Raw genomic sequence first — 17,207 nt, forward strand, 5'->3', positions numbered from 1 at the left:
ACTATGGGAACAATTTATCAACTTCTGGTTTATGCTTGAAATTTTATATTTCTCGTGAAGTGAAACTATTAGTAGTTCTTAAGAGAATGGAAATCTCATGGTAGTATTTATCCCGTGATTCAAAGGTGACATATTTTAATCTATTATAAAAATTAAAAAATAAGGGAATTGTATACAGTAAACCTTTAAATGGTAATAAAAAAATAAAAATTTGCTGAACATCCCATTTGAATGCTGATAATCTCAATTTTAGGGTTCAAATTCGTCGTTGGTGATTGAGATTATTCAATAAAATATATTTGACCGTACTTGAAAATACTTAGTTAGTGATGAGTACGGATCGTCTCCACATGGAACGATGATTAAGGAATTACTTTCTTAAACTAGTGATGATCAATGAGCGATCGACAAAAACACAATTCAAGGATATGAGCGAGTGATATCGATTAAGAAGTACTTAATTTATATGTTAATTTAACTTAAATAAAAGAGTAAGTGATTGTGACGGACACGATAATGAACTATGGTATGAACGAGGATAGTGGTTGGATATGGAATGGTACGATGGCATGGATGCAGAGATGAGAGAGTGGGGACGTAAGTAAGTGAAGTGATAAATGAAACGTTGATAAAAAAAAACTATAACTATGATAACGATGATGTTGGGAGAGAAACAACGTAAGGCGAAGACACTTACCTTAGATCCTTCTGTTCCGCCAGGATCACGGCGATTTGCGAGTGCCGGTAAGCTTCCCCTCTTCTCTTTTGTCTCTTCCCACACACCCAAGACACCAAGAACACTCTTGATGGATCTCAAAACTCACTCTCTTTCAATCAGCCCACAAAAGTGGGAAGCAAGTTCAAGATGGTTTTTACAATGATCCAGGCCTCTATTTATAGATTAGAGGGTATGGATAGAAAGAGGAGGGGAAGATGAAAAGTTATGCCAGTTGGAAGTTGAAGCAATTCTAGCCTTTAATTTCTTCTCTCTCCTCATCAATGTCATCAGTTTGTGCCTGTTAAGAAGTCAAAGCACTTGGTATTCTGTGGCTTTTCATATTCCGTGGCTTTTCATATTCCATGCCTTTTTTTATTCCGTGGCTTTTCATATTCCATGCCTTTTTGTATTCCGTGGCTTTTTGTATTCCGCCACTTTTCATATTCCGTGACACATGTGCATGTCAAAAGGACAAAAAACAAAGAAAAAATCTCTTTCTCAACACTGACGTGGCGGCACATCCGCACGCCACGTCACACTATGCCATATAAAAAACCAAAATACTTAAAATTTCATATTAAATCAAATAAAAGCCCAAAAATACGTATAAGTATATATTTTGAATCATAAAAATCATATATTTCCAAATTTAATATCCAAAAATTCCAGAAAAATCATATTCTTTCTCAAAAAATTATATTCTTTTAGAATATACTATTAGAAAATTCCTAAAAATATAGAAAATTCAGAAATTTGTTCTAAAAATAGATTTAATCATTTTAAGCTTGATAACATGCAAATATGAGTAATTTAATGCATAAAGACGCATAAATATAATAATATAAGGCACTAAAAATGCATGTTATCAAATGCATCTTTTACGTAGCACCTTAGCCCAACATATTCTTATGTTGAAAAAGAGTAGGGCCTGTCGTCATTGGCGGTCTTCTTATTACCATCTAGGGCAGCCATATCAATGTGGCAACAACCAATATTTTTTTTCGTATTTTTACACACAACAAAGCTTATTTTATTTTAAAAAATGAGCTCTAGAACTTGATTAAGATCTATAAAACATCAAGTATTCCTGAAAAATTCATTATTAAGTTACACTCAAAGTTGTAATAAAATATTCTGGAAATAAATGATTGAACGAACAATAAAAGATACACAGAATACATAAGTAGACTCCACAAACTAATAAAATCCATCTTTAATATACCTATTATTGTGACTTCTCCCTATATGAAATTTATGAAATTTGATCACTTTGTTATACTTTTAAAATGATGTCTTAGACTTTATTATTTTTAAGATGATTTCCAGAATATTCGTTGCATTAACTAAAATTTTTTCACCTTAAATTATTTAAAATGATTCAAATTTATCTATACTATTTTGATGATAATTACTGAGTTTTTTTGGTATCCTAAAGGCGATAAGTGATAAACAGCTTCCTTTAAAAAATAGAAAAATGATTTTAGAGTTGAAAAGTGGAAGGTGTGTAATATGAAAGCTTTTTAATCAGGGAGAGAGAGTGGGAGATCAGGAGATAAAGATATCCAAGAGAGAACAAATAGATAGGTTTAGAAATATAAATTAGAGAGAAGAAGATGCCACAATGTGACTAAATGAGAAAGAGTCTGGAGAAAAAAACTTTAAAAATAGAGGGAAATGGAAAAAATGATGTAAGTCGGGAGAGAGAGAGGAGTTTGAGATAAATGAACATTTAAAATCTTAGAGAGGGAGATATAAATGAAAAACAGAAATGGGAAAAAGAAACAAGTGTCACGATAAAAGATGATTTGGGAAATAAAAAATGGTACTTACGAAAGGAAAGATAATAATTTGAATTTGGGAGAGAAAACATAAATTAGGAGGAAGGAGAGAGAGTTAAGCTACATATAAATAAATACAATATGCCAGGTTCCACTCGAAGAATCATTGTGAAGAGAAATTTGATTTGTATAAAAAAGAGACCATGCATACTCCTGAGTCCGTTACCCTATACTTCACTTTAAAAGTAGTCATCATGCCTGCATTTTATTTTAAAATCCTTCAATTGGTATGCGCAAGAAATAGACTAATCTCACATCTTTTATTCCATGACTCTATGAGTTAAATTTTATTTAGTCTAAATTAAAGGAATAGTTCCTTGGCCTGAGACTTTTTATAAGGCACACATAGAGTATTAAGGACTTCTTTAACCTCCACTCTGATTGATTGTACAGCACTTTAATGGACTTGAAGGAGCATGCGACAATTTCAGGGAAATCCCCAATGAAAAATATACAATATTTTTTCTTTTGTAACGAATAGATCATAACCACTATCTACATTCCACAAAATAACGGACCACAAAATAATGGACCACATAATAGTGGACCACTAATAAAGAGACCCACAGTTCCATAGAAAGATAGTATAATCCCTTGTTGAATTAAAGATAGTTCCTGAGATGGAAATAAGATATCAGATTTTTACCAAGATAACCAGACATTCCAACAGCTATGAATCCTAGTGAACCTAAAAAAGGATACATGCCCAAAAAAATTTACTTGTTTTTTTAGACTTTTTAATAATATATGGAATGATTACTAGTTGATACTATACTAGATTGAATATTATTTGATTGAAATTTAGAGAATAAACTAAATAGTTGTGACTTTTATTTTGCTTTTACCGAGATAACTCTAGTTAAATAGCAGTTCATGTGAACCAATAATGATATTTGGTTAGATACATTGATTTTACACTATAAATGAAAAAAATGTGAATGATATTTTTTAACTAAACATACCTTCATATACATGCATTTATACATATACAATGTATAAACATGGAAATGGTTTTATATTAATTTTTCATTCAAAGAAATCCCATATCATATCCAAAGTATACTTAAAATAGATACTAAAAAATGATCTATTGTTAAGTGGAATAATTTTTTGAGATTTGTGATGTAAAACGACGGGCCGGGATCAAACGGCTCATGTCACACAACAGGGAAGTGCAATGATGCGTGGTGCAAACGTGGGTAAATGATGTGCCTGTTTGAAAATCGACGAGAAGTACAACGAAAAACCTACTGATCCGGGACAGTGAGCCCGATAGTCGACACGAGAAATCTTGGCAACGGAGAAACTCCCAATGACCAGGATGATCAGCTCGAAGGCGGATGGGGAGGGGAACAGTCACTGTCTGTGAGGGTCCCAACCATCGCCAAGAGCAATGTAGACCCGACACCAAAAGAACAAAATGCCTAACTCAAACTTAGATGGCTATTCGTACGACTCAAAAGCCCTCGACAGCTGAACAGACTAGGACGGCACTGAAGGTCATAATAATACTGTAAAACTAGAAAGAGAATATGACCTGTTGCGAGCGTCGTGGATGGATGAGGAAGTTCAGGACATAATTCACATTGCAGAGGGCCGGGAGTAGATGCGGTGAAAGCCACAAATTGGCACCGAGGAGAGTTACGCTCAGGGCGGTGAATGCAGTGGTAGACGCAATTGGAAATCCCATAGAGTGGCAAGGATGGCGGGCATGCAGCTAGCGTCACGAGAGGGCGTGCGGGGCAGCGGCCGAAGCAAAGAATGTAGCAGACGACCGCGCATAATGACAGCAGCGCGCATGCAGCAGTAGTCGGGAAGAGAAGGATGCGTATCGGGTGGCACACAGTCACGATCGTGAGAGAAAACCACGATAGTTTAATACTATGGCCATGGTGGCCGCAGGTGAGACCCCTTAATGGAAGGGACCAGGCGGCTGAGTGCAAGGGACAGCCGCGGGAATGATTGTGAAGACAGCAGGTGGCGCAAGGAAACCACGCTTGAGATTTTGAGAGCGCCGGCAGCATGGGGAAATCCACGGACGATGTCGGTAAGGGCGGGCGGCGGTGCAAACTTGCACTGCCGATGGTGCAAGTGGAAGAGGTCGGACCGACCGCTTATTTCAGATGAACTTCGATAACCCGCGTTGGCGACTCGCTGGAAGCAGGGGCCGACGTACAACACTTCTATAGTCTGCGAACTATAAAAAAATACAAGAGATATCCCTCGAGGGGGGGAGTGGCGAGGCGGTGATGAGCGCTTGGGGCAGGTGATGGGAAGGGTCCGGTTTTTTGGCATGGACCTAAACCTTACCTGAAGTTCGGTCCAATTCCGGTCCAGTCTTGTTCGGTCCCTGTTCGGTCCGATCTGACCAGTCCTCGGTCCAAAATGTCAAAGCCTAGTCGTGATCAAGCGAGTAAAAACTAGAGAGTAGGATGAAGGAAGGCGTGAAGCGGTGATGATGAGACAAGATGAGAACTAATGATAAGAAGCATCTGATTTATATTTTAATAATTTGGGTTTAAGAACTTAGGGTTTAATAAAATATAGGAGGGTGTGAAGACGAGACAGGGTAGAAGCGACGAGATGAAATGTGGTGATGAAGGTGGTATAATAGGTTTCGTAGGGAAATATAGAGGGGACACATGACGAGACCGTCAGGGCGTAGGTGATATGCGAGGTAGATGGTAGATGACAATATATAGGGATGGATGACTGATGTTGATGCATATGGATGATAGATGATCTACCTAAATGTGTTGAAGAATGACCAATGTAAGGCAAGAGACTAACCTTAAATCCATATGTTTCGCTAGGATCAAGGCATCTTCTAGATGCAAATCAGCCTCCCCACCTCTATTTATCCTCTTCGAGCACTCAAGACACCAAGAACTGATGCAGGACGGATCGCAGATGTGGCCCAGAGAGAGATAGAGAGGTTTAAAAAGGAGAGAAAGAGAGGGAGAGTCAGAGCCAGAGAAATAGCGCTACTGAGAGGGGAAGAAAGAAGGTGTTAATAAGAGATAAGTAACGTGAAAGAGGGAGGGAGAGGACAGATGTTTGAGAAAGAGAGTAAGAACAACCACACGATCAAGAAAGAGACGGAGATAATTCGATGGATCTGAAGAGCGATCGAGTTTTTTGGAACAAGCCTCGATGAGGGAGATAATGGGAGAAAATAGAGAAGATATAAAGAGAGAAAAAGAAAGGAGGAGAGTGTGAATGATAGGCGCATGGTCGAGAAAAGAATTAGGCGACGGAAGGAGAGGGAGCAGGCGGGGAGAGAGAGAAAAAGGGGTGTGTGATAGAGAGATAGCATCAGAGAGGAGCTCGCCGAGAGAGAGAGAGAGAGAGAGCTACAGAGAACTAGAAAGAGAGTTGACCGAGAGGAATAACTGGGGAGAGAGCTACGATTAAGAGAGAGAGTCCGATAGAGAGAAAGAACGATGGAGAGAGGGTCAGAGATTGTCGATAGAGAAAGAAGAGAGAAGTAGCACGGGTGAGAGGGAGGGAGAGCGTTACTGAGAAACAAAATAGAAGGAAACAGAGATAGGGGGAGTAAACAGGGCGATAGAGAAAGGAAAGACGAGCGTGGTAGAGATATTGAAATAAGGAAGGGAGAAATCTAACGAGAGAGTATTGTAGGGAAGAAGGGAGACAACGGTAAGGAGAGAGAGAACGCCGTTCAATAACTGAACGTACAGGAGAAGCGGCAAGCGACAGAGAAAGAGGGAGAAAGCCGAACAGAATGTGATGGAGAGAGGGGTAGCGAGAGAGTGAGAGAGATAAACGAGTTAATGAGAGAGAGAGGGCGCACGCAAGAATTAGCGACAGACGGGATCTAGAACGGGACGCGACTGAGAGAGATAACGGGAAAGGGAGAGCGATTGGGAAATAACTAGAAAACAGACGATTGAGAGAGAGACGGGAAAAAAGAGAGTGATTGAGAGAGAGAACGGGAAAAGAGAGAGAGTTTGAGAGAGAGATCGGGAAAAGAGAGAGCGATTGAGAGAGAGACAACGGGAAAAGAGAGAGAGCGATCCGTGGAAAAAGAAAGAACGGTCCGATAGAGAGAACGATCGATGGGGACAGCAGCAGGAGAGCCTCCACTCAGCGGCGGCGGTGGCGGCCCTTCCAGCTGCGACGGCGACGGCGGCTGAGGAAAAACCGATGGGCGAGATGTATCATAGATACTTTCTTCAAATTAAAATCGCCATCAAAACATTGAAAGTTTTGGGATCTTTATAGATCCATAGAGGAAAAGAAGAAAGTGGGAAGCGTGGGGGAAAGAAGAGGGTGCCGGCGGTTGGCACTCCAACCGCCATGAACGTGCAATCTTCATCGTGCAATCTCCACCAAGAACACTCTTGATGAACCTTCATAACTCATTCTTTCAATCTTCCACTACGAGGACATGAGCTTAAAGATAGTTTTTACAAAAGCCCCAGGCTCTATTTATTGATCAAACTGTATGGATGGAAAGAAGCGGGGAAAAGGAAGTTCTACTCAAACTTTCAGCGCAAAACTCCTTCTAGATGGTCAGATATCACGATTTGAATTTGGATTATTCTTAGCCCTCCGGTTTCTATCTCCTCTGATTTCCTCTCTCCTCCGAATCTAGATTATTTGGGAAAGTCATAGAGTAATAAAACCAGCATAGTAAGTAATATAGGAATCGAACTATCATTCAGGTAGAAAAACTGAAAAAATACAAGAGCAGTTAAAACATTGCATATGTAAATAGAGCATATAACCCTGCACTAAGTACCATCAAAACTGGCACAAGGATTCTAATACAACTACATCAAAGTATATTTTATAATAATAAAATACAGATCAACACAGGATCTAACAGTTAGGTATTTAAGAGAGAAAGAAAAAATTATGACATTATGGAGAACAAATGGATTATCAATAACAATAAACATGGGTTACGGCTAATGCAAATTGGCAACCAGGAGCTAAGGTATTTGGCCAGTGACTGATCCTAATGGTCTGAAAATTAGAAAGACAATTATGGTCCATCGCATTAGTCAGCTAGTCTACATCAGATTTGAACGTTGACCTTTTGTCAATTCAATGCCAGAAATCCCTGGAAGGCACTAACAAGAAAGCTGACACTCAAATACTTCAGCTTGTCTCCCCAGTAGGTCACTTTCGTTGAGCTTTAATTCAAGCCTTTCTGTTGGGCATTCATTTTAAGGATTGATTTTCATTCTCTTTTCACGGCTTTACATTTGAGTATTTATATCTTAGACTTGGTATCAAACTTCTAAAATTACCAAGTACTCTAGGTATCTTTGAGACTTCTTTTCACTGATATAATCTTCTTCTCTAGACCTGGTTTGAGCAACTCCATTCCTTGTGTTTCTCAGTCCCTGTTTTTGTGGATAAGACAGGTAAATGTTTTCACATTTAGGTGGATTTACAGAAGAAGTTCCTCAAAAGGGAAGTCGTTAGATCAAATGAGAGCTCATGATGGACAATGAAGCAAAACTGCAATTCGTTGAGCTAAAGAGAATTGGAAAATATTTTTCTCTTCGAGAACTCTCCTATTTTTTGTTCTTGTTGTGAAGTGGAGAAATATTTGAGATTTAGACGCAATTAATCCCTACCTACACTATTGGAGATGTTCAAGTGATTTATAATTTGAAAATATTAATGTCATGTGCTTAAACAAGGGAAAACTCACATTAACAGGGTTTTACATTCGTGCGTCGAATAACTTGTATTGGCGGGACAAATGTTTAATCACCCTCAAAATTTCATCTGTGGGCTCCGTATGCAGTCGCAAAAGATAAAAAAACAATGAACAGAATTTGAAGGCACAGAATTTTCCGGGTTGAAATTAAGTAAAACCTTGTCACTAATCCCGCATTCCCGAGTGTGCCCGGCAGAATTTCAAAAATGGCAAAGATTTGAGCTTGGGGTTCAACTTGGATGAACAGTTTGGCAGTCGAGCCTTATAAATGGGATTGAAGCTGCCGCCAAAAGTAGAGGCGTTTGAAGCCTCTACTTCCTCATCTCTTTTCTCTTGCGGATCTCATATTTTCACACCCTATTGTGAGTAAATAAAACCATTAAATGCAAAAAAGGAAGATAAGACAGATGACAGAGTATGTACCTTCTTTTTTTTCTTCTCTTTCTTCATCTTCACCTCCATTTTCTTTTTCTTTTTCATTTTCTTCTTTTTCTTTTTCTCCTGATTTTTACTATCAGGTTCCTAGAGAGATGCTTTAGATTTCAGTGAAGGGAAGAATGAGAATCAGATTTGTGCGTCGAAACACACCTCAGAGATATCGTCAAAGGAGATCACATGGCGTACTGTTCTGCTACAAGTCGATGAGCCACCTGTCAAGGAAAACAGGAGAACCAATTTATTTATTTTTCTCTGCCAAAAAGTTGAGGCCAAAAATGGTCGATATTTATTTATTTTTGACATAAAGTTCATGGCCACCCGAAGCTTGTTCATCACATCATCAACAACGCAAATAGTGTAATGGTATCCATGCAATTCACAACAGAGTGAAAGTCAAGCAACCCATGACGAACCAGTCCTTCAGATGAACACTTAATAAATCAACACCAACAAGAGTAACAATGATGGCTCTTTGCAGGGAAAAAAACAAAATTTTCATAGATTAGTGATCATTGAATTTAAGACTGAAGAGATGCCTGTCTTGCGAAAGTGGATCATTGAAGTTAAGCTAGAATTCTAACTATTGATCACCATTCATGAAAATAAAGGAGCAAAAGTCAGATTGAAGAGAAAACAGATACAACAGCAGAAGACAATTTGCTGGCCTGAGCAGCCATAATATGAGTAAAATGACACAGAATTTTCAGTTTCTCAGAATGGGGACAAGGACGATTACAATAAGTACAGGCATTAACAAATGATGAGGTAGTGATCCACACCCACCGGCCTACACAAATTCATGTCACCTCAACAAATGAATCATACTGGCAGTACTGCCTGAGGAAAGGGTGTAACCACATAAACCCCTTCGGCATCTTGACGGGTATTTTGGTCGTTTTGCACACATGGTGCTTTCCCCCTAAATGGAGCATCCCTATTTCTAGAAGGACACGAAACAATACAGAATTGAAGTTTAATAGTGAAGCAGTTGAATAGTTTAATCCTTTTCCTCTCATCCCTCTTAATCCCTTCCCTTAGAAGCCAAGCCTTACGGCACTTTCATAGGGTCCCCCTCATAAAAATCATCTTAAAGATTTGGTTTCCCATCTCTTCTCCCATTGCTGTCATCTCCCTCTCTAGCCTCCTGAATACAGTCCAACTTGCAGCATTGACGACAGTGCTACTCTCTCATCCCCAGCAACAACTTTTCTGTGGAACTCTACTCTCCTCCTGATAAGATACACAATTGCAGCTTGGCTCATTTTAGGAATTTTGTTTTAATAACTTTCTTTCTTTTTGCATAGTGTAGCCCACTGATAGGAACCTCTCTCGTTCCTACCAGAATAAGCATGCCATGAAACTGCCAGGCACAAGAAACGGCCCAGATGGACACATGCAGGATCGAACTACCAAGATCAGTGTGGAACAATCTCTATATAAAGGCAGGAGATCCTGGTCAAAGGGGATCGACCAAGCATTTGTTAGTCGCTGACACATGGCTGGATTCCAGGGAAATCTTTCTCGATCCATAGGAGAATGAGTAGTCAATTTGGTATTCTTCTCCGTTATCCTTCTTCCTTTGATCTTTCTCTCTTATCTTGGTTATCTAAGTCTTGTTTTTTTGAAACTTGATTCTCTTCCTCAAGGATTGAATCTACATTTCACGACAAATCAAGTAAATAAGATAATATCCTAACCAGGATCTTACCATCTCTTCTCTTCTCTCTCTCAGTGTTTTGTTTGAGATAAATTGCTGAGAGAGAGAATCGCATTGTCAGGTCATTACTACCAGGGGTGGTCGTATCACCAAATAGCAAATAAACTAGACACTCTAATGTTTTCCTTCTCACGGGCATGAAAAGCAGTGGCTGAAAAAAATCATATTCAGCCTTAAGCTCCTTTTTTTTTGAAAAAATTCAGCCTTTAGCTCCTATCTTAACACAAGATCTTGAGTAGAGATTTAATTGGACCAATGCCACAATAACTCACCTAAAACTGGCTGGGCCAAAAGTTCTTATCATTTGGGTTTCTGATATGATTCCTTTCCGGAATGATATCAATTTTGCCACAATTCAACGAAAATGCAGATCCAATAACAAGAAATTCAGAATACCAGTTCGCGAAGATTGAAGTTCCAGAGAAACATAGTTCCTAGTACAATGTCGATCCCAATCCAGAAAGATACTATGAAGATCGAGGAAGATACATGGAAAGAGAAAGATAGGAGGTGGACGACGAGGCAGATCATTCTTGTCGTTTTCTGAGGAGGATCTCTGGCTCAGCCGAGGTAGCTAACCGCTTCTCCAAGAATGCCCCCGATGACTCATCGGCCCCTTATTTATAAGCTTGGGCCTCCGCTATTAGGACCGCTGTGTGACGTGGCCCCAGTCAACTTCTTCTTTTCTTCCTTTTTTCCATGTAGGTCCGGGGAAGACACGTATCAGTTTGTCTCCCGAAATCTGTGTCAACTTGGGTTAGTGGATCGCAACTCCGTTACCCACATTTTGTAATATCTGTGTGGCCCATTATTTCTTTATCTTTTTAATGAAAAAGGAGAATCACCTGAAACCAGTCATCAACCAGATACTGAAAAATGGTATAAACAAGAATTACAAGGACCAAACTGGTTCCCCCCAACCATTCACGGCCTCCTAAATCAGCATGAAACGAAACCCTCCAAATTGTGAATGACGCTATCAGTGGAAGCCGTTCTCCCCTTGAATACAATCTCAAATAATACAGCCAGATTGCCCATAGAACCACGGACGGTCTTCCCCACTCCGCCATCCTCAGTAATCCACCACTGAGAGGGGCCCAGAAGTCCTCATCTGAAGTAACATCTACCCATGAAATCTTATGCCTGGCCCAAACCACTAGAACGGACAGGCACTTCAAAGAAAAGATAAGAGTAGTCTTCTTCACTCCACAGTATCCGAGGATAGGCACTCCAAGAAAGCTCGTCTAACAACTCTCTGTCCAAATAACAGCCAACAAATCTGCACTTTTAAGGGAACCTTATGCTTCCATAAGAGCCTGTACGCGCCAATTCATGCTGGCTCTTCCTCAATCTGTCCGTCTCTGAACTTCACGTAAAAACCACGGATCCCACCTTACGCACAAAAAGAGCTACCTTCCCAGTCCTAGTAATCCTGTGCTACATTCAGAGGTCTACTATGCAGTAAATAATTCTGCACCCCCAAAAATCCTTCACCCTCTGATATGACAGAGCACCCTCAAAACTTGGATTCCATGAGTCATCCCAACAATTGCCAACTGCGGCTCGAGGGTGCCATGCAATCAAAAAGATGCCAAACTCCTGTTGCAGAATTCCTCGAGCCAATCAGTCATTCAACCAGAACAAAATAAGGAACCATCCCCTGGTTTGGCATAGAAGAATTCATGGACTCGGGGAAGACCTGCCTCAATTCTGACCCAAGCCGCACCCCACTCCCAGTCGAGCCACATGCCATAATTCTTCTTAGGTACCTTCAAACCACATCCTCTCCACAAATCATGGTCTTGCCCCCGCACTTTGTCAGACGCACCAAGTTCATCTGTAGTTGTAGAATCCCCAGGTCCTCCGCATCGACAGGTCTGCAAACCAGATCCCAAGAGATCAGCGCCATCCCCCTACCCTACCTGACCCTGAGCCTTTCTTGAGAAATCTTCTCATTGAACCTTTCAACCGATTTCCAACTCACATGAGTTCCTTAAAGCACCAACCGCTACAGCACCAGACGTCCATCCCTAACTTGTCACCCTTCCAGCCTACTCTCCAACTTCCTTATTACTGCTGCCAGTCCATGGTTGAAAGCTGACCATCGCCAATGGTAGGCCCAAATAACGCATGGGCAGTGCCCAAATTCTCGTCCCACGGCCTTGAGGCATTGGACATTCTCCTGCGATAACCCAAACCCAACACAAGCTTATTTGGTGCAGGTAATTGGGAGACCCAAAAAATCTGCAAATAGATCCAACAGTATGGAAAGATTCGCAGCTTCTTGAATAAATAATGTGGCGTTATCAGCATATTGCAGTAACCCCTCAACAAGCAGCCTGGACAGGCTTTTGTCATACATGTAGCAAACGCATCCACTGCTAGGACGAAAAGGAACAGAACAAAGTGACATCCTTGCTTGACCTTTTTTTGCATATGAATCCAGAAACCCTTCAGGCGCTCATTAACCAAAGCCGAGAAACAGTGTGAAGTAAGGCATCTCTTGACCCAAGGCACCTATTCAGAGGGAAAGCCTCTCCTTTTCATGGAATCCTAATCTAGGGAGTCATAAGATTTTGGCAAGTATACCTTCACAATGAAATCCCTGGTTCCTTTTCTCTGCCACACTGGTACAATCTCTCCCGACACAGCTCCCTTGTTAAAGTCTGAAAGTGATACACCAAAACTCAACCAACTGCTTGTGTCCTCATTTACTCCTGAATTTCCATGTTCAACCTTAATATCTAGTTTGATCTCCTCCCATTCGCCATGAGATGGTGGAATCTCATGTCGGCGTGCTCCTCTCTCAGTCATCTCTGCCATGATCTCCGTCTCCACCTTCCTATCTTCTTCAGCGGCAAAGTCCCTACACCCCTTTCTCTCCATTGCCTTGTCTTCCGATAAAGCTCTTACATCATCTAGATGGTTCATCTAAAAAAGCATTTTGAAGTAGCAGATCATTGTCTCTCCTCCCCTCAACGTGTAAGTCTTGTCGCTTCCTCTATGATACTCGTCTCTTCCACTCACCTAAACTTCATCGCCTCTACAGGCAGCTTGTCACTGGTTGAGCCCTACTTCCTCCATTTGACCCCTCTTTCGACCATTCCCGTTCAACTCTCCACCCTGATAACATTAATCTGTCTTCTCCCCCACCTTCTCTGTTATTTGGAACAGTGACTGAATCGAAGCATTTCATAATCATTTGTTCTGGGAATTACATAGAAGACGATATGCCTACCCAGATTGTATCATCCTTTCCTCTTGAAATTTGCTTTCTGAACCCAATGAGGTTCCTCCATAACCCTTCAATTTTCTGAGCCAGCCTTGCCGTTGCCAGTCCGTGATCAGATGTGGAGATTTCCAACTCACCACCTCTTTCCTAAAACCTCCCTTCAACAGCCAAGATCTATTCATCTTGAAATATGTGGATGTACCAGACCCCACATGCGCCTGGCTAACAATTGGGGAGTGATCCCCCAGCGGTCTAGGAAAAAACCAGACATCCACCATGGGGAAGCACTCCAAAAGCTGCAGTGAACACCAGAACCTGTCCAGCCTTGATAGGGAAATAGGACCCGCCATGCTCCTCCAAGTATACAAGCAGTTCATGGGTCCCATTTCCTGTAAAGCCGCCCCCAATATGAAGGACCAGGAAGCCTCCAAGCTCGGACGTTGCCGCAAGATATACAAGCCCTATAGATATCCCTCACTTTGTCCTAGAGGGCCCATAATACTAGGCCCACAAAGACCCCTATACAAAGAGGTTCTGCCCAGTCAAATCAAACGTTAAAGTTCTTGTTGTACACCTTAATTTATTGACCGGCGAAGAAGGCCAGTGACAACCATTGACCGGCAACCTCTGCAACTTGTCATATGAATCTACATGGATGAAAAGCCATCTCTTCTGTTTACTTGATACATGGATATTGAAGTGGATTGTAACAACATTCCTTTGCACCATCGAGTTTGGATTATACTAACTTTCATCCCTCTCCATAAAGGGTTCTGATGCGTCAGCAAATAGAACTAGCATAGAAAAAGTGAATATGAAAAACCTGTACCTTTTCCTAGCCAATCCCTACCAAAATTATGAAGTCAACACTTTCTCTACTAGCCTTCTGTGAAATTTTCTATCCACTGAGTTGTTCAATCATTTTATTTATTTATTATTATTTATTACCCTGACTAAACTCATGGTACCTAATTCTCATTCTTTCAACCTGATAAAAATAAGATTGTTTAGGAAAAAATTAAGGAAAGTGCAGAAGTCCACACATCCAACCCACACGCCAATGTAACGAAAAATCACGAACATAAACACACTCCATCGCCAGTGATAGTTTCTTTTCAACGATGAAGAAATAAATATTTTGGTTTGGAAGAATGAGAATTAAAGAGAACAAGAAAAAGGCGAAGGTAACTCACTGGCCTTCACTGTTTCTTTGGCGTTCTTCACAGCAAGTTCTAGAATATCAGGATTTATGGATTCCAATCCACCCGGCTGCTTAAGTTTCCTCTCCAAGAACTTAGCCAACGCCGCAGCCTTGTTTGTGGTAAGTGGTCCCCCAGGGTGCGCCAACCTTGTCAAATATCAATGGAAGTAAACAAGAAGTTCGAAGTAGTACATCATTATCAGTGATGAAAACCTATTTTGGTTTGATTAAAATGAGATGAAGACATAAAAATTCGAGATCAAAACGTCTTAGAATTTTCATCTTGCTTATGGACTCTAGAGAAGCATGAACAAGGAAAACAAGCAGACAAAAACAAAGAAATAAAGAAAAAAATAAGGCAGAAGATCAGAGGTCCACCTAGGCTGGTGACGAGACGAAGATGACAAGTCATTAGACATTGTTAATGGGACGAACTTGCTGCCCCTCATTGCCCGCCGCTCCTCCTCGCTAAGCTCCAATGAACTGTAGTCTCGAGTGCCATTCATCTTGGCAAGAAAAAAGGCGCGACACAGTTAAGGAATTGGAACCCTATCCTATGATCGATTCTTAAGAACAGTGATGCTTTCGTCAATTTATTCTTTAAATAAGCGATTATAATAATGCCATGGAATTAGAACCCTATTACACGATCGATAATTAGTCAATCTGATCTAGACAAAAGCGTGGTATCTGATTCCTACAAATCAAGTTCCTCTATCACCCGATTTTGAAATATATTACGCACAATCAATAAGAGGAATCCAAATACGACGTTGAATTAACGAGATTTTCTGCTTCCAATACATAAAACTGCAGTTGAAGGTCAATAAGTTGCTTTTAATTCACTGAAGCGAGCACAACGGATAATCTACAGCATACTAGAGTGCAATACGCGAGCATAAATATGCATCAAGCGGTACCCACACGACGAAATACCTAGCAAATAGAGAGCCTATCTCCCTTGATATCTTTATATTAACAAAAGCGGAACGAGAGAAAGAATTTGCTTGCCGATAAAGGAGAAATCTTACAGTGCTGAAATTTGTCTGCCGACGAGACCGAAGTTCGTCGCCAAACCCCGGCCGACAAGGCTGGAAGAAAATACATGAATGAATTTCGTGGGTGGCAACCCCCCGATTTATATTCTCCACAATTTAAGAAAAATATGAAATTTCAGAAGAAAAATACTGTGTTCTCCCCAAAATACTTCTATAAATTGGTTGAATAAAATAATCTGCATCATTGATTTATGGTTTAAAGTTAGTCAATCGCAGGGCAAATCTTGAAAGGGCTACTTTGACTATATCCTTATTGATTAGATGAATGATGGATAGTTATTTCAACACTTCTAGATATGATTGACAGAGGAAGGGGATGGACCTAGCTGGAAGATCTATCAAAATAATATGGTTTAAAGTTTTTGAACCATTCTGTCGAACATATTTTTCACAAGCACTAACGTGGAAACAACCTATTGATGGCTTAAAGTTTTTGAACCATTCTGAATGGGCATAGCTTAAGAAATAATTAAAAAAACAGAATTAAGATTAAATACTTTGAATATCAATAATTTGAAATGACTAGCTATACATTTATCTATAATTCATTTTTACCTGCTTAATTTTGCTTAGCCCATATATCAAATATAATTTATTTCTTGGGGTTTGAAAAATAATCCAAAAGTTAATATGTGGGTGAGTGGTCAAGTAGACAAAAACTAAAACATTATAAAGTATATCTGTGATGAATTCAATTAGGGTAAAAATATATCATTTTGAGGAATCAAGTTCAGGGTACAAAAAATTAATTTTTCGATTAGTAAGAAATGCTTGAAACCACAAGGTGCTTCGACATTGAAATAACTAAATTACTTGAGATGTTTTAATGATTCAGAAAGGATTATTTTTTTGTATAACTATTCTCCCTAATTTATTCTAGTGAAACTTGTCATGAATTCAAAATTAATCATGAAATTATTTTTTACTAAAATTTATGGATTTTTCATATTCCTTTGCTGGTGCTAAGAGGTGGTTTCTGGGACCTTGGTAGTGGACTATGGATGCGTGTGGTGGCAAAGGCATCACTAGTCGAAGCAAGCGCATTGGTACCTGTGGTTGTGGACTGATAAATAAAGATAAAGGTATTAAATAAAATTTCACTAAGGCACATTTTATTCGCATTTCATATTAAATCCTAACTTGGAGCATGTGCATTTAGATAAAAAAACATTATGATAGAACTCTCCACATATATTCATCATTTAAATAGTATAAAAAGTATATCTTTTGTACGTAGTGTAACCCACTTGGCCAATCAGCCAAATGGGCTGAATTTAACCTCTTCCTTGGGGAATTTTGGACCTTTT

General features: G+C 39.9%; 1 protein-coding gene and 1 pseudogene across 1 annotated transcript; both read right to left on the minus strand.

Annotated features, from left to right (window-relative positions):
* Window positions 1-2,766: 2,766 nt before the first annotated feature.
* On the minus strand, window positions 2,767-4,851 carry LOC144716165 (photosystem I assembly protein Ycf4 pseudogene; annotated as a pseudogene).
* A 3,371-nt stretch (window positions 4,852-8,222) lies between these two features.
* LOC144716817 (E3 ubiquitin-protein ligase) lies at window positions 8,223-16,007 on the minus strand. The gene is made up of 6 exons (XM_078592070.1): window positions 15,874-16,007; window positions 15,221-15,348; window positions 14,835-14,989; window positions 8,843-8,904; window positions 8,678-8,776; window positions 8,223-8,611 (listed from the first exon to the last, which is right to left on the minus strand). Exons 2-6 carry the CDS (start codon window positions 15,346-15,348, stop codon window positions 8,597-8,599), a joined length of 459 nt encoding a protein of 152 aa, XP_078448196.1. The 5' UTR covers window positions 15,874-16,007; the 3' UTR covers window positions 8,223-8,596.
* Window positions 16,008-17,207: the final 1,200 nt, after the last annotated feature.

The sequence above is a fragment of the Wolffia australiana genome, chromosome 2, assembly GCF_029677425.1.
Source record: "Wolffia australiana isolate 7733 chromosome 2, ASM2967742v1".
Lineage (NCBI taxonomy): Eukaryota > Viridiplantae > Streptophyta > Magnoliopsida > Alismatales > Araceae > Wolffia > Wolffia australiana.

Coding starts and splice junctions, on each gene's coding strand:
- LOC144716817 (XM_078592070.1), bottom strand. CDS start 15,348: ATGAATGGCACTCGAGACTACAGTTCATTGGAGCTTAGCGAGGAGGAG. Junction 14,990..15,220: donor TCGTCTCGTCACCAGCCTAG/GTGGACCTCTGA, acceptor ATATTTGACAAG/GTTGGCGCACCCTGGGGGAC. Junction 8,905..14,834: donor CAAAGAAACAGTGAAGGCCA/GTGAGTTACCTT, acceptor TTTCCTTGACAG/GTGGCTCATCGACTTGTAGC.